Source organism: Rhamphochromis sp. 'chilingali' (genome assembly GCF_963969265.1).
Source record: "Rhamphochromis sp. 'chilingali' genome assembly, chromosome: 18".
Classification (NCBI taxonomy): Eukaryota; Metazoa; Chordata; class Actinopteri; order Cichliformes; family Cichlidae; genus Rhamphochromis; species Rhamphochromis sp. 'chilingali'.
Window position 1 is genome coordinate 6,747,555 of NC_137945.1, and position 20,561 is coordinate 6,768,115.

Consider the following 20,561-nt stretch of genomic DNA (forward strand, 5'->3'; position numbering starts at 1 on the left):
TCTGTGGAACAGGGGACTTGACTCAGCTAGTTGTACTCCTATATAAAAGCAAGGTTGCTGATGAGCTGTGTGATTTTGCAGGTAAATCGCTGTTGTGCAGCAACTGTGTCACTATTTGTGGAAGAACTTCTTTCAGATCTTAGGTTTTGGCTTTACTCTATGTAAGTTGTTAATGTGAAATAGATGGAAAGATTTGCAATTAATTTATCACAATCACTGTATAATCTCAAAGAGACTGCATTCAGTTGCAGACTGATAGCAGACTGACTCAGTCTCGTTGCCATTTTATCACCACTTCAAAGCACCAAAACTGCTTCGGAGGCAGCAACTGACTAGTTGCAGATCTGGTCCCAGTCTTTGAAGCAACAACTGAAGTTGCAACATTTTGCTTTTGGTCTCCATCCCATTTTTTTACTGTGACTAACGTTAAAGGGAAAGTAAATCTGAGCAATTTGACAGAAACTATTTTGTTTCTCGATTTCATGTTTGCAGCCTGGTGTTTCCATTTAATGGTATTGATGGCTTCACCAATATAGTATACAAACGCGTTGCATGCATATTTACGCCTTCACACCTATACAGGATAAAAGAATTTGATCAATTCTACCTTTTGGAGCTGTAGGTGTGGAACATCCTTCAAAACAAATGCTACACAGTTGTGTGGAGAATTTGATTACATCCATCAAACCACCATCCATTACTGTAAAGTTTACAGTTTGACCTCCACTCAGCTGTTTAGCATTTGTTTTAAAGGAAGTTCCACATGTACAGCTCCAAACAGCACTGGCTTGTTTTTCTCCTGTCCACCCCTACACGTCTTTTTCTATCGCTAAGAAAAAACAATAAATAAAAAAAGTAAATTTTTATTCTCCACATAGAGCTGTACCTTTGGATGTAAAATGCCCTGCTATTTCCTAGGCAGCAATTCTGTATTTGCTCGCTCAGTTTCTGTATTTAGCAGCAACTGCAACTTCACTAACGTCTGTCACATGAACCAGAATAAACAGTATGTAGGGGTGTAAGCAAGACACTTTGACTTCTTGAAAAAGTATTTCAGCAATGCCAGGCATGAAAGATAAACTTGCTTGACAGCATTTTGCATTATTTTACATTGAATAGCTCATTGTTTCAAGGTGCCGAAACCCCACAGCAAATAATTTCAAAAACGTGCATTATTTTTGCATTTCTTCATCTAGCACCTATTTTTCAAAAATTGTATAACAAAAACAAACAAACAGGGAGTCTACTTTCAGGAACGTTTTTGGTATGTTTTTTAATAAATTAACGTTCATTCAAAATACAGTGCCAAAGGAATATGATGCAGCCAAACATGCTAGTAAGGTTCGTCATGAAGCACCTGTGCTCATGTTTTTTAAAAAAAAAAAGAAAAAAAAGAAAAAAAAAAAAAAAAAAAAAAAAAAAAAAAAAGGAGGAAGACCCCTTCCCTCCTCTAACCCCGCCCCTCTCCACTTCTGCTAGTGGTTGGCGGGACAGTTTCCTTAGCAAAAAATCCCAAGGCTAGCCCGCTCCTCTCACAACCAATCAGCAGCAAGATTCCTCGATATTCACTTCGGAAAATGTAATTCAATAGGGGAAAAGAAAAAAAAAAAAAAAAAAAAAAAAAAAACCCCCACAATCACACTACAGTAAAGTCTGATATTAATTTAAAAGAAAAAAAAAAAACCTAATACAAAATAGACCTGGTTATTTCCCCACACTAGAACAGTTTTCTTTTAAACATATGAAAAATAGATATTCTATTATACATTTTATATATATTTCAGCAGCTTGGAAATAAGAAACAAAAACTTAAAAAGATGATGAGCCAGAAACCTGTTTGTACTGTGAATGGAGTTGTGTGTTGGAGAAAAACAAAGTGTCACGATCATGTCACGGCAGATCGAGTGAGGCGTTGACTGCTGGCTGTGTGGAAGACCGGTGTGCAAACCAACTCGAGGAACAGGCAGCGGCGGCGTGAGGGCAGAGGACAGAGAGGTGAGGGAGGAGAGGCGACGGGTGGCTGAACCTGCAGTCACCCTCTCTCTCGCTTTTAAAAACAGCCTCTCTGGCCTTTCCCAAAAACCGCAGCCTCTGCTTCCCTCGTCTGCAGGCCTTTTGAGGAAATAAGTGATCCTGTTTTTTGAAAAAGGAAAACTCTGCTGGAAATTAAACTTCACCTGCTTTGTGACTGCAAGAGAGAGGAAAAAAAAATAAAAAAGTAAACCAGTGTTACTGAAATTTGAAGATGTAAGCTTAAACTCTTAGATTAGAAACTATTTCATTACCTCTGCAAAAAAAGTTAAAGAAAAGCAGCAAATCTTATAAAAGCTGAAAGCAGAGAATGACGCAGTTAAAATCTAATACAACTCTTTTTTAAAATTAAGAGTCAAACATTTTCTGTTTTAAGAATCAAATGGGGAGAACTGCTGCTTTTCTACACTTTTGCACTCTACACTCACTTTTGACTGACTTTAACTATGTTAACTTAACGTCTGAAATCAGCTTCTTTTGCACAGAGCAAAAGAAAAATGTTAAAGTGGATCAAACTGAGGTTCTCATGCTGTAAAGCCAGATTTTCTGCAGAGTATTCCTTCATCAGTAATGAGAGAAGAGGGGGGGGAGAAAGAACAGGAGCGGAGAGAGGGGGAAGCAACAATCTAATAAGGGGCTTTGGGGGGTAATTTTGGTACAGTTGCCATTGACATTTGAGTAGATTTACAAGTGCATCATTATCCTCATCATCATCTGCTGACGTTTAGATTATCATATTGTAGGAACTAGAGCCTGAACGACGCTGGATCTTTTGGTGTGGATGCTCTTTTTTTTCTTTTTTTTTTAAATTAAAAATTCTGTATATTGGTGTACACACACACACACACACACACACACACACACACACACACACACACACACACACACACACACACACAATATTAGAACCACCTGCCTGAAGATCAAACAGCTTTGACACCACTGCATTGTACTGCAAAGAGAACTATGATCATGATTTTAGGATAAGTTATAACACCAAAGCTAAAGTGATGTGATGCGTGTCTCCTACCAGTGAGTGGCAGTAATGGACCTAGAGGCTGCTGCACACAACGAAGCACGAAAAGCCAGCGGTGACTTAACGGCTGTCAACGTAAACGAAAATGAGATTTGACACAAACTCCGCCAGGTGAAACTAACAAACTGTGCCACAACTGTTGAGTAATTCCCAGTGAATATAAGAGTGCATCGTGCCTTGAAACGACCAGAAACCTCCAAAGAGTAAACGGAACTGAGGTGCAGAGCAAACTTTGCCAAGTGAAACTGAAACAAAACAAACTGTGTTACAACTGTTATGAACAGTGATATAATACTGAATAGTTCCCAGTGAATATCAGTGTGTACAGTGGCTTGAAATAACCATCATTGGAACGAAAAATAAATAAAAGATCAGCTTTAACGTTGTGGCTGATCGGTGGAAATACAAACCTGGAGCATTTCAGATTGTTCTCATTATTTATCATGGTTAAAATTACTTTTGGAGGCAGATCGCCGATTGCCTGACCACGTTTCAAAGCTGTGATTCCTACTCTGCTACATGTGCTGCTGACAGTGCTGAGTGAATGTAAACCATGAGTCCAGTGTTTCTCATGCAGACATGGGCAAAAAACTTCCATAAATTTAAACGCTCTTATTTTCAAAGCCCACTCCCTTCCCACCTCATGTTTCCCTACTGGCTGGCTCACTGTTGTGGTGGTCCTTGCCTCTCCAGCCTTTCCCCCTGTGGTAGATTTGGACAGCTGCTGGCACTGGTCAGCAGCTGTCCAAACCGAGTGATGAGAGACTCACCGGAGAGGCAGCTGAATATATTGCACTGTTATTTATCACAGAGACCACAGCAATTGAAAACTGCAGAGGAGCACCTTATAAAACAGTAATATTTATTTTACTCATTTCAGAATGTGACCACCACAAACAGAAACGAAATCTGCAGGAAACACTGGAGTCTGAGTTGCTTGGACGCCTGAATGACCTCAAACTTTGTTTTTTGTGTTACGTTCGTAGAAAAATATCGGACAAGACACGTGCCAATTGGGCACCAGCTGATATCGGTCGGGCTCTAGTTGGAACAGTATGACAAATGTAGGAAAATCTAAACACATTTCACTGGCAAAAAAAGAAAAATAAGAAACCAATGAACACGGGGAAAACATTTTTTTAAGATTACTAGTAATTTTGAGGGGGCGTTTTTTGTTGTTGCTCCAAACTTGTTTTGGGCTGCTCATCAGCAACAGCCTCTGAAGTCCAGAGCTCCCTCTACAATACAGAAAGTCAAACCCTTTTGTTTTCTAGAGTTCCAATGAGCCCCCTCCCCTTATTGTTTATTCCTTGGTAATATAGTCTGCTTTAGACGGAGAGATAGGGGAGGGGTGCTTATGAGCTATACGTTAGGGAGGGCCACCAGCTCACCGTCCACCTCGAACTCCTCTGCGCCATCGGGGGAGAAGAGGTATGTTGGGGGTTTCCAGGGGGATTCCTCCAAACAGGAGGGATACAGCTTCCCCACCGCACAGCGGAAGTCCTTGCCTAGATCCCAGAGCACACGTTCCGACACGGGCTGCCGCAGGAACCAACGGTCGAGCTCCACGTCATACTGATAGATGGCATACTTGGCACGCTCGTTCATGTGGGTTTCACGCATGAAAATGCAGAGCGAGTTGAGCAGCACCACGGCCCGCACGCACGGGTCGGAGTAGCGCTTGGCAGGGATATTCGCCGCCAGACGCCACTCATTCTTCTTGACATCATAAATCTCCACAGTAACTGAGGAGCCGTCAATGGTGCTCGTTGGCAGACGGATGCCGGAGTTGCTGACAACGTGGAGCCCGCCGATGTAGAAGATGAGGTCGCCGAAGGCGGCTGCAGATGCAAAACAGCGGCTCGTCTTGCGCATGGCCATCTCCATCCAGGTGTCGGCTCGTGGCAGGTAGCAGTACATCAAATCGTGGGTCATGACGTATATGCAGTTATGCGCCACCACCGAGGTGCTCCAGTTCCAGGCGAAGGGTAGGGGGCTCATCATGGTCCACTCGTCCTTCTCGCAGTCGTAGCGCTCCACTGTGCGTTTATTCAGCTCTCCTCCGACATTATCCCCTCCGATTGCATAGATGAAGCCGTCGCAGTAGACCAGCGTGGGTTTGATTCGAGCACACAGCATGGGGGTTTTGGGCACCCAGGAGTTCTGCTGGGCATCAAACCAGAAGAAACTATCGACTGAGCGGAACACCGCCTGTAACTTGCCACTCTTGCCATGGTTGGAGATTGAGTTTTTGAGAGGGATCTGCCCACCAGCGATGAACACGTCATTATCAGGAGTCACAAGCGTGCCCACCTTCTGCAGGTCTCCCGGGGGATTGCACAGCTTGTACACCTTCTCCGCCTGTGGGCTGTAACACACTACTGTAGTAGGCACGTTCGAAGAAAATACATAACCGTCACTGTGGGTTTCTGACATGGCCTCCATGAAGATCAGCATCTCCTCCTTAGTCATGCCTAACCGTGGCTTGAAGAACTTGGGCATGGATTTGTAGAGGCCCTGAACCACCACAGACTTGTCGTTAGGCGGCAGACCCTGGAACCAGGCGCGCTGGGTCACCTCAGACAGTGCATCTATGCGAATCTGACTCAGAACCGAGGACAGGTGCTGTGATCGTGCCTCCATATTATACTCCAACCACAGCATAGCAGCCTCGCGCACAGTCTCCTCTTTTTCGACGTTGAGGTTGTCACTGCTCAGGATGTCTATGAGCAGCTCGTGGGACAGCTGGAGGAAGGTCTCCTGTCGGTACACTTTGGGGAACTTGTGCTCCACCATGCGCTTGGCGCTCTGCTTCAGCTCACTACAGCTGTAGAGGTCACCGATGCTCAGCATGCGGACGCAATTCTCAGCGTTGATCTTCTTCACCAGGTAGTCTCTGCACTGCAGCAAGACATCCTCAACCTAAATAGGAGAATAAAGGATGTGTCTTTAGTTTTAGTCTTCTTCATATTCTTATCTTTAAAGATACAAAATAAGGATAGAATTTATCGAGGCCACTACCAGAGCACTACTTTCAGTGGCGGATTGATACAAATTCAGATCAACAACAGAGCTCTTTGGCACAGAGAAATAGCACAGGTTGTTCCTTTTCTTTGTCCTTCACTGCACTGACCTGCAGGAAGCAGGCGGTCTCGTAGAGTGGCTCTACTGTGCTGTCGCTGATGGCCAGGTTGCCCGTATAGGCGTACGTGATGATGATCTGCAGGGTGGCCGCGTCCACGTTCCTCAAGTGGACGTGGGTTTGCGTGCTCTCGCTGAGGCCGCTCATGAACATTGCCCTGCGAGTGAAAGACCAGAACAACAGTGAGACGACAGTCAACGCAGCAGCCGATGTAAGAGGAAGTGAAACAGCGAGATCTCATGTCAACTGAAGTTCACTGGTGTTCATGAAGATATGAAATTTTAATCATATGCATCACCCAATTTAAAAAATAAATAAATAATATGAACAGAAAACATTTTCCACACCATCTTAATCATAACTCAGAGCAAGATAACAGATACAATGAGCTCTGATGGAGAGGAGCCTGCTTTATCCAGTTTGTACTTTCCTCTCTTTCTACAGGTAACTCTGGCATTATAGCTGCCAGTTATCTAACATACTAATATGACACCCGTTTACTGACTTCTTAATATCTGTATAAAATTTCCAAACTAAGTTCAGCATTTCCCACACAAAGGCTTCACTTTAAAGTAAGTTTGTCACCTCCTTTTAACATTTCTGTTCAAATTATGTCTGACTGAAACACAGGACTGACAATTCTTTATCCATCTGTCAGGTTCTAATCGTGAGTCATTAATATGAAAACAATTATTAATCCAAAACTGATCCTGTTTAACGGGGCAAACATCCTGAGACACAAAAATCGGTGAAACAAACCATTTCTTACACCAGTAACGGCACATGCATGCTGGGTAACAGTAACTAACAACTGGTTGTGTTATGTCATGCATCTTTATATTATAAAATTATATGAAGACCAACTTATCCAAAAGTCACATTAAAGATACCGTGACCTACAAGAACACCAATGATAGAATTTCAGGTCAGCTGAGTTTCCTCCAACTTCATCACCTTGGGCTGCCTCTGCTCTGGAGTATCACTCCAACCTACTTCATCTATTTTTACATGAAGTCACCAAGGCTGAAGAGCAGACCAGCTTAAGTTATTTTCACCAAGTACCTTTGACAAAACAGCTCCAACTCTTTGTATTGGAGTTCATAATCTGTGGTAAACACTGCAGCATCACCGATTTACCTGGAACAGATGTTACTGCTGTCTTGTTGAACACTAATAAGCTTGTTTCACTAATACCAGATGACAAAAGGCGACAAGCAACACCCAGCACCTGGCTGGTAGTCTCCAACCCCCACATTGCATCAGCAGCCTCGGTGGGATGCCCACGCTGCCATGTTGTCATTCATCAGCAGCTGGCGCGAATCAGAGCCTCTTTACTGCATCAGTTCATTCAGATTTACAAATCTGAGAAACAGTTAGTGGCTTGAGATGGTAATTTACATTTATTTGGATTCTGTGCTAGATACAGAGTGTTCAGAGGCACCGTGTATTACTGCACAACTACTATTTTGGGGAGGCCGAAAGCACTAACACTTCATTTCCTTATGCCCACTTAAAATCCAGAGAATCCCCTGCTCTAAAAAACATCCGGAAGATAATTCGCAGTCACTGGTTGGAGGATTTGAAGCCCTTTGTGCTTGAATATATCAGCTTTTTGACATTGTGGTGAGCACTGTTGAATGTTGTTCAAGGGTGATAAACAGCTGACTACAACATGCTGCTCTAATTTTTATTTTTCAAAGCAATCACTGTATGAAAAAGAAAGAACTGCTCTGCCCACCTGAACACTGGCTTTTGGGGGCTGTGTGTCTGTGTGCTGATCACAACAGCGACCAAACCTCCCAGCCTGTATTACGCAATCCTGCAGGCATACCCCTGCACACCTCCACCTCCCTTGTTTCCCCACTTTTTGCTCTCCATCTTTCACCAGGACCTACGTGACCAGACTTTCCCCCTATAAACACAAGCGCTCTGCACAGACGCCCTCCATTCCTTGAAGAGAGGCATGCGTGGAGAGAAAGAGGAGGAATAGGCTCCACTTTAAAGAGAAAGTGCTGCGACACCTCTACACCCCGAAGGGGAAACATTTCCCATGTTCACACCAGATAACGACTGCATGGGAAACGGTTGTGAGAGGTCTGAATTGATGGGAGGTTTTTCTTGGAGTGCATGCAATGAGACAGGAAGGAGGTAGATGGTGTGTTCAAATGCTGCAGGAGCTCCCATCATGCACAGAATCTTATTCACTACACTGCACACTCTTTATCATGCAATGTGGTGTGGACAAATGAGGTCTCGGGGGGCTTTGATTGATATGTTTGCTTCATTTTTTCCCCCCATGCATAAATATTTCAGTGCCCGTACCACAAAGCAGGTTCAAAACCAGCATCTACCTACCTTATCACTGAACTTAGCTTAACATCAACAATCAGGCAAAAGCTCAATTTCTATTTCTGCACCGAATCCATGTAGAGTTATTGATGCAACTTCTGTAAATGGCCAACACTCCTCTAAAAATTCACCACTCAAACCCTGGTTCACGGTGGAGTTTCTCTTTAAATTCATTCTCTTCCAGTTGATTTGAAAAATGACAAGAGAAGAAGAAAAAGCAGGAAATGATTTATCAAATCAAACAATTTTGATCACTACAGGCACTACGTGTGATAACAGCCATGTATGTGCCAGTAATAATTCTCAGTTACTGCGATTCCTAGTAGCAATAGGAAATCTGGACAACGTGATAAACATGCACATAACACTTCCACTGCAGGTTAAACACATAATGAGGGGGTATCCAAAACCACCTAGCAAGTTTTGTTTGTCCAACATCCAAGTAGAATCCATGGCTAAAGACATCCACATACTTGCTGGATACGCCGCGACAATCATCACTGCTTGCAGCTTTATTTTAATCCGTTCTTACTTCTGCAGGTTTGTCACCGTGTGAGAAATTGAAGACATGCATCTCCTAATGTTTGAGTTAGCTGAGCAGGTGGTTTGATTTATGGGGTCTTGCAAACTTTAACCTTCCAATGTTTGACTTTAAATACAGTCATGAGCACTACTACTGTCAACTCTAGAAAGTGTCTAGATTGTCTCCATCTCTGCTGACAGCTACATCATCTTTACATCAGCATCAACTCTCTGCCTCCATCTGTGTCTGTCCCGGGCTACATGTTGGCTCCTTCCCTTTTAGCTCGGCCGTGGTACATAGTGCAGACCAGAGCAGTTCAGTCCCTTAGTTTGGGCTCAAGCAGACCATCTTTTACACCTGTCTTCCTGGTGAAGGCTTTAATCAGAAACTGCTGCCCAAAAAACAAAAAACGTTTTTGTTGATAAAACAGACTACTTCTGTCGAACAGGCGGACACTAAAATGCATTTTACAGTTAATACTCACCTATTTTTAAAATGCATGCTGTCTAGTCCTGATGACAGCATGCATTTTAATAAGACGGTGTCTCAAAAACATGGCTTCCTTCATATTTTTAATACCACCACGATGAGCCTCTTCATTTTAATTACCACACTTTCGTTAATCAGAATCATCTTTTTTTTGGCCAAGTTCATTCACACAAACAAGGAATTTGACTTCCTTCAGCTTGTGCTTGCTTGACAAACATTTTTCCTGGTTATTTATGTCAAACCCTCAACTGGTGTAGAGGACATTCCAGCACTCAAGTAACCCCATCCACTTGTTTTGTATAGAGCAGGTAACACTTGCTCTACTACAAGATGCATTATTCATTAAAACTGAGGGAGGTGAGCACCCACAGACCTCACCAGGCTACATAAAGACAGCATGCATACATCTCTTCGCATTTAGAGTCACAAGCAGCCCGAGGCTGTTAAAAGCAGACGCGCACAACGCGAGTTATTCCATCCCCGTGAGGCGCACTCACCTGAAATAGGAGCTACACGTGGCCAGGACCATCTTGTGACACGGGAACTCCGTGTCCTCCACCAGCAGCACAACGTCAGTCAGTAACTTCTGTTCATAGAAGAACTTGAGCTGCTCCAGCAGGGAGACAGCGTAGTCCGTGTTGACCGGCCTTCGCTCACTGAGATCCGACATGGTCGCATCCCATGAATCCCGCCCCAGTTTTGAAAAGTAACGCAGCCGGCAGAACCGGACTCCAGCCAACCAGGAGAAAAAGTTACAATCTTAAAGATTCAAGAGGATAAATGGGGAAGGGGGAGTGGGCAGGGGCCAACTCTTTAATGACTCCCCAAGCCCAAGTGGAGGCGTACAACACCTATGTCGAAAAATATCTGTTGCTCCTTCTGCTAGAGATGTGCCAAAAGCTGAGCATCACCACGAGGCATCCAGAGGAAGGGGGTCCGGGTTGAGGAACGGGCTGTTTCCCCCTTGTGGGCTTCCTATTTGTTGTCTGAGGTCATGCAGTGAGGCACTGGGGAGTGGAGGTAGAGAGAGAGCGAGCTGCTACATCAGTGCTTGTCTGTAAAAAAAGAAAAAAGGAAGCGTGAGTCTCACATGCAGAGAAACCGGCAGTAGAGGAAAAATAAGAAATCTACAAACTCTTTACATTCCTCTGATTTTCTTTAGGTTGTCTGAGCATTGAACACCCTGAAAAATTGCATTTCCTGTCAGAGTCTTAGCACTCACTTCACCCTCTCGTCCAGAAACTGCACTGGCAGCTGGTCAGCGAGTACAGCCGTTTTCCCACATGCACTGCAGCCTTGAATTCTGAGGAGCTCTTCAGTGAGAGCGCAAATAACGCTGACATTAGTTTGTCTTTAACCTGCGCAGTCTGTGTGATCTCACACTAAAGAGTATTATCAGTTGAAGCACACCATTTCCTGCTGGGTGGGAAAGGTTAACACTGGAAAATATCCCCACCCGATTCGCTACCCGAGAAACATATACGTTTCAAAATCTGTAATGGTTTTTTATTTTTTGTGCAAAGGCACTGTTTCCCACACTAAATTCTGTTGTATGAAGTGATTTGGTGACATGACATGATGATGGTGAAGATGGTAAATAATTACACCCCAAAATTCACAAAAATATGCAATCACTGCTTAGTGACTTAGACGATGAAACAACAAGAGATGCATGGATCTAATATTTGTATTGAATATTGGTCTGACTCAAAAGATTGGGCTGGATAGAAATGTTATATTACAAAACTAGAGAGAGTGCAATTGAACCGAGTCTGATATTAGCTTACAAAAAGATTCCCAGTCACTCAATTTAATTTAACACTGGTATGGAATTGCTACTCAACATCGACAAATGCCCAAAGCCAAGCACCTGTATCGCGCTGGAACTGGTAAGAGTAGGAAAAAGCCAGAAAACAGCCTGGCTAGAAACTACCCAAAACCCTTCTAAGAAACAAGACAGCATTTGAATTACATGGATTCACAGTTTTTTGTAAAATTGTTATTGAAAGGCTACAATGTGTCCATTTTTAATAGTCCCTTTGTAACTCCAGGTGTAGCAGTCACAAAAGACATGTTTTGTTGTTTGCTGGTGTACAGCATGGCTTCTCCATTGGTGCAAGGGGTTACCACAGGCTCCTAACTTTTATGTAGCACAGTTTTTACACCAAACGCCCTGTCATAACACAATCCTAAAGTAAACCACCTTCACAGGAAACCCAAGTTTAACTCTGATGTTATCTGGATAAGATCAACTGGTTTACGGTACAGACCTCAGGGGTCACCGAATAGTTAGGTGAGTGCGTTAAAGTCTTCACCAGTCACCAGATCCTAACTCTACCTAATACCTTAAAGAGTTTCTGGATTTTAAAGCACTCTCAATCACCAAACCATTTTGCCTGATCTGATCTCATTTCACCTTTGTTCACAGCTGTCAATTAAACAAAAAATGAGTGAAAATCCTCAGGAAATAACAATGTTTTTAAAAAAAGAAAAAAAGTTCTATATGCAGTTACATCACCAGTAGCAGTGCCAAGAAGCAAGGAAGATGGGTCACCACATTTTGCCAGAAAAAATTTAAAAAAGCCTTACTAAGCCACACTGAAGCAGGGGTTTTCCAGCTCCAATTAGTCACCTGTCTTGAACCTCAACCTCACCCAGGTCTATGAAAATCTACCTTGGAGTATAAGCCGCAAAGGTGATGTTATTAAGAAAAGAAAAAAACCCCCGCTAATAATCTTTACCTAACATATGTTACATCAGTCTGCAGGCTAACGGATTCGGGGTTATGCATCGGTGCAATTTACTAGCACGTTCCACACACCGCGGAAAAACACTCTGCTGATGCAGAATCTAAGATCATCTATCTATCTATATTAACAGCTGTCAACTGTCAAGATTGATACAACTCCATCCACATTTATGCGTCTACAGGGTTTCTTCCACTTAATGCGGGCCCAATCTGCACGCAACACCTTGGAAAACGTGCTTTTTACGCAGCCAGCCAGCCACCGAGGACGCAGTCAGCCTCACAGCCTGCTAACAGGTTATCCTGCAGATAAATACTGAGATATTTTTTCAGTCCGGCCAAACATTTTTCGGACCACACTGAAACTGGACTGCTAGCTTCGTTAGCACGTTCCACCACGTCCAAAACAAACCCCGGTGCTGTCTAAAACATGGAGCCGTTAGCCAGATGTTGAAGTTGGCAAACAACACGGGGCTATGTTTCTTACGTGTACCTCCACAGAGGTGGTCCCCCATCTGTTGATTACGATAGCTAGACATCTAGCCTCTATGTAACGTTATATCACTGGCTCAAGTAGTCACCCGCGGCAAGTTAGCAACTATAGCTTCCCCATTAGCTTCGTAGTTCCGGTGTACCTTACCAGTTAGCTAGCGAGAAGGATGAGCCGGCAGTTATAGTTAGAAAATCACGGATATAATATCATCAACTCAGCAAAGAAGCTGCTATGAAAAAAGGGCGTTATAGCAGTAGCTAACGAGAGTGGTCATGTTGCTAACACGCACACAAACTGCTAGGCTAGCTGCTAAAAGAGCTAAATAAGCTGAGCCACTTCTCGCGCAGAACGCCTAAAAAACAACAAAAATTTAGCTTACTGTAAACCTTAGCAGGATCCACACTCTAAACCGTCACGGGATTTCTTCCCATCAACAGAAGGCGTGCAGTGATCTCCCCGTGCCGAGCTGAGACGCTGAGTAGCTGTGTGGAAGGTCCGAGCAGCGGACAACCTTTTAACGCATCATAAGCGCCTCCAAGACAAGAGGCCAACAGAGGATACTGCGCCTGCGCCGGAATCAAGCGAGCTGCGTCCTCTGATGAAGAGACAAACAGCGACCCCTGCAGGACTGAGACAGACACTGCACCTGAGAAAAACAATTATGGACATTTATTTTAGAACCACCGACAAGAGCAAAGTCCCCTGCATTCTTATTTATTAAAAACATTTATTTATTAACACTTAACAATAAAACCCTAGTATTTTATTGATATTTACAATAATAGATAATATAATTTTCATTAATCTTACGGATCTAAATATATAGGCAAATAATTATATGTGACATTAGAATTAAGCTTTTAATCAAAGATTTGGCTCTACAAAGAAACAATCAAATAAGCAAATAAATACACAGAATCAAAAACAAAAAGACGTTTTTAAAGGATATCATATTAACCATATTTATTCGTGAGTTTTAGTATTCATTAGCCATGATCTCTTTGTACTATTCTGAGCCCTTTTTAAAATCGATATTTTCCTTAACTGACTTTGTTCGATTTTTGTTTAATTATGTCTCCCTTCGGCTAATAAAATAAAATACAATAAAATAAAATAACTGTCATGTCGATGTCGGGTGTTGGTCTGAATTTGGCATGTTCAGACATAACTGTCCGGCGTAACATAATTTAATTGACTTATTTACTGATGCCGACTCTGTATTTTGTGTGTCCGTTTTAGGTTGTAACCCCCTGGAATAAATCCTAACTATTCATTTATTTACAGGTCGCGATGCTGATTTCTCCGTTTGCACTTGAATCAGGCAGCCCTGCAGGAGTTGCAGCTGTTTCCTATATGACTGATTAACGGAGATGTTTCAGCTTTGGTTTATGGTCGCGTCATGTGGACCTGAGTGGGAAGCCTCTTTACCGTTGTTTGTTTAGAGGAACTTTAACTATAGAAGGAGAAAAAAAGCAAACAAACGAACGAGTTTAATTTCCAGAAGCTTGGGGATGTTTATGTGGCTGTTTTAATCCCTCTGGAGGTTTTATTTCTGACAGGCTGAGCAAGAAGGAGAAAGAAAATGGACGGTAAAGGCAGCCTTAAGTATCTCATCTCATGCTGATTAAACCTTTAATTTAATAATGGATTATTTACTTATTGCTTGTTAATGATCTTAAAACACATTTTTGTAGATGCAAGCAAACAGCCACAATCATTTGGGAGTGGACAACAGAGAAATCACCATCCCAGACCTTTTTTCTATGTCCAGCCACCATCTCAGCCCTGCTACCTCTATCCACAGTGGCAGCTCAACAACCCATACAGTCACTTTGGTCTGCCTGGAGGTATGTACACTCATCCACTGTTGCATTAAACCTGCAGATGGTGCATGCAGCTTCATTGCCATTCATTCCCTTTATCTTCTCACCATCCTCCCAGCTTTTAACTTTGGCCGCCCCTGCATGCACCCTTACCAGTACATGCAATACCCTGGCTTTGTTTTACCACATGCTCCTATTTACCCGATGGATTACAGGCGAATGTTTGAGCCTCGCTTCCACGCTCCTGTCTGGGGCGACGTACCTCGCCAGCAGCAGCATCACTACCATCCACAGCCTCATGGCCGTCGGGAAACGGCCTGCTCGGAGGCCCAAACTGACCCCAGCGACGCTATAACCAAGCTCATAGAGTGCCTGGATAAAATTCGAGCCAATGAACTGCAGGGCGCCGAACGAGAACTCGACTCCGGAATTGCGTCCCAGTCCTCAGGAATGTTTTCTCCAGAAGAAGAAAAGAAGAATGAAGAGCAGGCTCGCATGTTGCATTCAGAGTCCACTACTGTGACCTTCGGCGGATCCACTGCAGCCGATGAGTCCAGCCAAATGATCTTAGGCACCCTGAGCGCTCAGGGATGTTGGGCAGGAAGACTGGAAGAGGAATTGCCCCTCGATAGCTCCTCTGTCCATGAGGAGTGTCCTGAGGGCAAGCGGTCGGCAGTAGATGGTTTCCTCCATCTTGGGAAAGAAGAAGTCATGGATATCCAGTCAGATGTCTCAGTGACTGATCAATGTGTTCCCAGATGTGATGCCGAGGAGCCGCGTAATTCCACTCCAGCCTCACTCGCCATTTCCTCCATTCAGCCATCAGTACAGGAGTCTAAACACAGAGACCACGTCTCAACGGTGGAACATCCAGCAGTGTCTTTGGATGAAGCCAAAGCTGATCGGAGCTACCAGATCCTCAAGCTGCCGTTCGATGATGTTTTAACACCTGGATCTGCCGGACCTGGCCACCTCTGCTCCCCGACTGCTCCTTACTACTACAACTACCTGTCCATGCAGCCAAAACACGAACGCATGAGCGTCCTTAGTCCATCTCTGGATGAACTCTCCTCCAGAGATGAAATGTTCTCCACGGATCTGGACGACGTGGACCTCTTTCCCCAGCACCACATGTACGCAGGAAGGCGGCTCACCGAGGTGATTGGTGGATCTCCCCGTGCTGCTGAGGATGTAGAGGAAGTGTGGCGGCCAGGTACGAAGAGGTATGTGTGCGCGTGTTGTGGGAAGAGCCTCGCTAAAGGGACGGGCAGGAGCAAAGTTCACAGCTCAAAGATGTACATGGACGATGCTGGAGATTCGGAGGATGAGGGCAGATATGGACGAGGGTGCGAGCAGCCCATCAGGGTGGTTGTGAGGAAGCATTCTTCACCGAGGAAGACTCACCCTTTACCACAAAGGCATCCAGCCAAGTCTTCGTATAAGAGAGGCCTGTACAAAGAGCCCATGGATGCAGTGGACCAGGACGAAGAGAGAGATGGTTGCAAGCAAGAGGCAGGTGAAGGTGAGGCAGGCGAGATGGACAGCGGCGAGCTGCAGTGTAGGACATGTCAAGGTAAGTCTGAGCCAAGGACGCCTCCTTCTGTGATATTTTCAGATCCTTTCTGTTCATTGTAGTGACTCTGAACCGTCTCTCACAGAGAGGCTCTGCAGAGAAGATCTGACTGAAGGCGATGTGATTCCCAGGAGGAGACAAGGTGTGCAACTCGAAATGTTGTCCTTTCAAGTTTTATTGTTGCTTGGTTTTAAATTCTGCTCACCAGCATCAGCTGAGTGGTTTAGGTTTTCATAGTTTGTTTCTTATGATGTGAGCAGTGTTTGTCATATTTTAAAATAATACAATTTTAAAAAAAATGCAAATGCAAAATAAACCATAAACTCTTTAGTCTAATTAACTAAATAAGGTGTGTTTTTACTGTGGCATAGTTTCAGTTTTCATACATTTCTACTGTGTGCATGTTGTTTTACTAAACTTTCACTCACTGTTGTGTCTCCTGCTTGCACGGGTTGAAAAGAAACAAGTGCTCAGTGGAAAGTGATGTACCACAGGCCCAGAGATGAGGCCCGTGACGACGACGAGCTGCCACCACACTGGAACAGAGGTTAATGCGTTTTTCTTTAGTAGGTAGTTCTTCTGTTTTAGATTTCCTGTGTGAATATTTAACAGAATCTACCCTGTTGTTTATTCAGGCTCTACAGTGAGAGGGGAACCGAGATGTTAATGTCCCTTGACCGACTTTTGAACAAAGTTTGTGGATCTGTAGGTGAAATTCAGGAAAATGCTTGATGTGATGGGGTACTTTTCACTCAGTTGCAGTGCTCTGTGCTGCTGTGGGGGGTCTAATATATTTATAGTGACTGACAACTGATTATATAATTTATTAAAGTGTGTTAATTTTGTTTTTCTTTTTCTCCCCCTCAGGTCCCCCCCAAAGGGTGTAAATGTTCAAGGATGTGTTTGGAGATATTAGGAGCACTAGGTGAAATGCACCGCACAGGAGGCCTATTTATGTTTGGTGAAAAAAGTAAAAAAAAAAAAGAAGTAAACCTCAGTGACACTGTCTTGCACTATTCATGATTAACAGATTTCACAGAGGTAGTAACACCCGGGGGTGTGCCATTGTTTGGGGCCAGTCCAATAAAATGTCATTATTTAATCTTTGTGGTGACTCTTTTGTTTTTAACATTTTGAATACAGGTAGGAACGAATTACCCAGGAGTAATGTTTCCTCCATGCAAAACACAAAGTTTAAACAAAGCTGGCTGTATTATGTTGGCATGGAAAATATTCTCTTTTCACTTTACAATCAGCCGATCCGTTCGAGGCTGATGTTCTGCTCCCCTCAGTCTGTTTCTGAGGTTTCTCAAAAGGGATTGTTGGATTTTCTCGGTATTGTCCTGAAGACTATTAATATCAACCTGGTATTATCGAATGCCAAATTGTATTTGCAGACCCTTGAAATCACTGAAGAACAGTTTTGATTAACCTCTCAAAGGATGCTCTCCTGACCGGGGGGAGGCGGTGGGGTAGTCCAATGTTTTCTAGCTGAGCATCATTGATTGTGCTCTGGGCTTCTCTCATTCACTAGTGTGTACCTCCTTGTTTCCTGTCCTGCCTGTGAGCCTGAAGTTAATTTCTGTATTCCTTAGAACCATCAGGAGGATCTATAGTTGTGGAAGTGTTTTTACCTTCACTGGATAAAGGAGACAGTACACAGCTGGACTATACAAGCATTAGTGGATGGAGGACCGTTTAAGCAGCTCATCTGCTCATGTTTGTTATTTAATCCTTTCTTCCTTGTTTCTCCGTGTACATCTTGCCTTGTTGCATTATTTTATTAATTGAATTACAACATTAGCACTTTTACATCTGAGATCATAAAATACAGCTGTGTGAAATGTCATTTCATTTATATCACTTTAAAATGAGACTATATACCAAGCACCTGTTGCTTTGACTCCTTTTCCTTGTATCCCTTTTTCACCTCTTCTGCTTGCACCTATGGTGGGAAGAGGAGTCAAGGACACAAGAAAGTGATGGTTTCCCTTTGCTCTCTGTCCTTGAGTTTGCCCCCCAAAATCTACCTGGCACTCTGGTTGATGTTGTTGATGTTGGTTTGGAAATAATTACCTGAAGATGTGATTAAAAAAGTTCATGGTAGACACATTGCTTCATGTGTTCTTTCAAGACATGCAAGTCATATGAAAAATAAAAATACCACCTCATTATTCTGAGACAAAGGTGTAACTTCTGCCTTTATTGAGGCTTTCTGTGACTTAAGTCAAATTAATTCAACCATTAGAGCGAAGGACAGAACTAATACGTGGCTCAAGAGTTGGCAGTTCGTCTTGTAATCGGAAGGTTGCCGGTTCGAACCCAGTTTTATTTATTTAAAACTGGTGTGTAACAGAAGTACAGAGCACAGGACGTTCAAAAGCAGATTTGATTAGGCCAGCATAAAGTTCAAAGTATCTAGTTCAGTTTCCTGATTTGCACTAGCGGCTTGTAAAGGGTGTACCCAGAGTCGGCTCCTTTCTCTCCAAAAGAGAGGGTTGGTGTGGTAGAGCAGGATGTTTAGGATGGGGTGAGATGGACACAGATGAGCTGGTGTGGTGACCCCTAAAGTGAGCAGCTGAAGGAAGTAGTTAAGAAAACAGATGTATGATAAAGAATCTGCACAACCTTATGTTGATGGTTTGTTGCTTTGAACTGTTGGATGCTATCGCATTTTCCTTTCTTTTAGTGTATCCTCTATTAAAAGAGGTCGTCTCGTTAGCTGTTAAAGAACTCACTTATTCTCATTATGGCTGCACAGACATATTTCACTCAGAAGCTTTCCTAAAAGAACCAAAACAATTATTTGAATCCAGCTGTGAGCTGAGAGCTGGAGTGCATGGAGCCTGGTGACCTCGAGAATGCCTCCCTGCTTTTTGGTGATGGTCCTGGCTGTATTGGGTTCTCCAGGCCACGAGTGTGAACTGGAAATAATACTGTACATCTAAATAAAAATCAGCAGACTCTGCTGGGGCTTTTATTCATCTTGTGTAATACAAGATGTTCAAAGTTTCAAGGAAAACCTACAACTATTTAGCGATCCATTGCATTTAGAATTTGTCCCAGGTTTGCTGGTCCTTTGAAGACTGTGTAAAAACACTAGTGTTGGTGTCTGCATTTACAACCTTTCAATACAATAAAAGAAAGTTTCTGTGAATTATCAGTTAGCTTTTCAGTCTCCACATGCGAAACAGGGTGAGAAAAAGAAGTACGTGAGAAAAAGGGTGCGTTTTTTTCTTTAATGCCTTCATAGAACGCCTCTTCCAGTAGCAGTGCTGATTTAAAATCACTGCAAAGTCAACAAAACGGTCTGTTAGTTTATTCTTCATGGATAATGCCATCTTTAAACACTGCTCAAGGCTACTTAATGAGCTCCCATCTAAACTCATAATTGGCTCTTCAGGGGTCAAACGTGAATATCACACAGGGCTTGTGGATGCATGCTTTGCATTTTACTGCTGCTCAGCTCCAAGTAAGGGGGAACTTAACGAAGACGCTAAAAATGACAAGATGAGCTGCTTTGCGTCTTTTATCAATGCTACTCTCATCAGGTAGATCACGTCAATGAGCAGCAGCTCTGTTCCATTAGAGCCACTCAGCTTCTCACCTCCCCTGTCACCTGTTTTGGGTCAGTGGAAGTCATCAGTCTTACTTTCTCCACGTCTCTGATCTATTATCTGCCTTTTTCACAGGTGAGCTGATGCAGAGTGGGAGGGGATCTTTGGAAACAAACATTTCTCATTGGCTTTTAATGCAAATTGCTTAACTTTAACTGGACAATTGTCACCTGGCACTAAAATGCCAGCCTGGCCTTAATCGCACACCCTTGATTTCCTATTTAACCCGCAGAGGAGGTGTGTTGGCTGCTTAGTGGATAACCCTTATGCAAGTAGGTACAAGTCACTTTTAGTCTGTCAAAGGGTATTGCGGTAACAAGGTATCAATAATTATTTTGATTCTTCTCTTTGTTCAGATATGGAGGCAGCAACGTCTACCTTGCAATATTCACACAGTTTGGGCCCCCGTGGTCCAAACCCACTGAGTGCAGCTCAGCCGTCCCAGGTGCCCCAACAACCGGCTCCAGGGGCTCCACGTGCTGAGGAGCAGCAACACAAACCTTTCTTCTACATACAGCCCTCGCAGCCATACATGCCCATGCAGAGTCTGCAGTGGCCTGTACCGATGCCCATGCCTGTGTCCTACAATCCATACTATGGTTACCCAGGTTTAGGTAAGCTTAACTCAACTGTTAGTGCTTTTTAATGTGACTAATGAGAGTTTTGGGACTCAAGTTCCTTGTGTAGATGTTGAACATTATTCAAGCCTGTGAAACCTCTAAATGCTGTCAGTTCTCAG

General features: G+C 43.4%; 2 protein-coding genes across 3 annotated transcripts; one reads left to right on the forward strand and one right to left on the reverse strand.

Moving 5' to 3' along the window:
- Positions 1-2,208: 2,208 nt before the first annotated feature.
- kbtbd2 (kelch repeat and BTB (POZ) domain containing 2) lies at positions 2,209-13,365 on the reverse strand. Of its 2 annotated transcripts, none has more exons than XM_080864260.1 (4): positions 13,196-13,365; positions 10,068-10,625; positions 6,201-6,366; positions 2,209-5,989 (listed from the first exon to the last, which is right to left on the reverse strand). In XM_080864260.1, exons 2-4 carry the CDS (start codon positions 10,238-10,240, stop codon positions 4,430-4,432), a joined length of 1,899 nt encoding a protein of 632 aa, XP_080720386.1. In that variant the 5' UTR covers positions 10,241-10,625; positions 13,196-13,365; the 3' UTR covers positions 2,209-4,429. The 2 variants fall into 2 exon arrangements, with proteins under 2 accessions (XP_080720386.1, XP_080720385.1); XM_080864259.1 differs by having other exon boundaries at positions 13,189-13,365.
- An 820-nt stretch (positions 13,366-14,185) lies between these two features.
- Positions 14,186-17,354, forward strand: LOC308386123 (bucky ball-like). The gene is made up of 7 exons (XM_080865442.1): positions 14,186-14,398; positions 14,504-14,656; positions 14,751-16,205; positions 16,291-16,347; positions 16,666-16,752; positions 16,841-16,910; positions 17,073-17,354. The coding sequence occupies exons 1-6, from the start codon at positions 14,392-14,394 to the stop codon at positions 16,870-16,872; spliced, it is 1,791 nt and encodes a 596-aa protein (XP_080721568.1). The 5' UTR covers positions 14,186-14,391; the 3' UTR covers positions 16,873-16,910; positions 17,073-17,354.
- Positions 17,355-20,561: the final 3,207 nt, after the last annotated feature.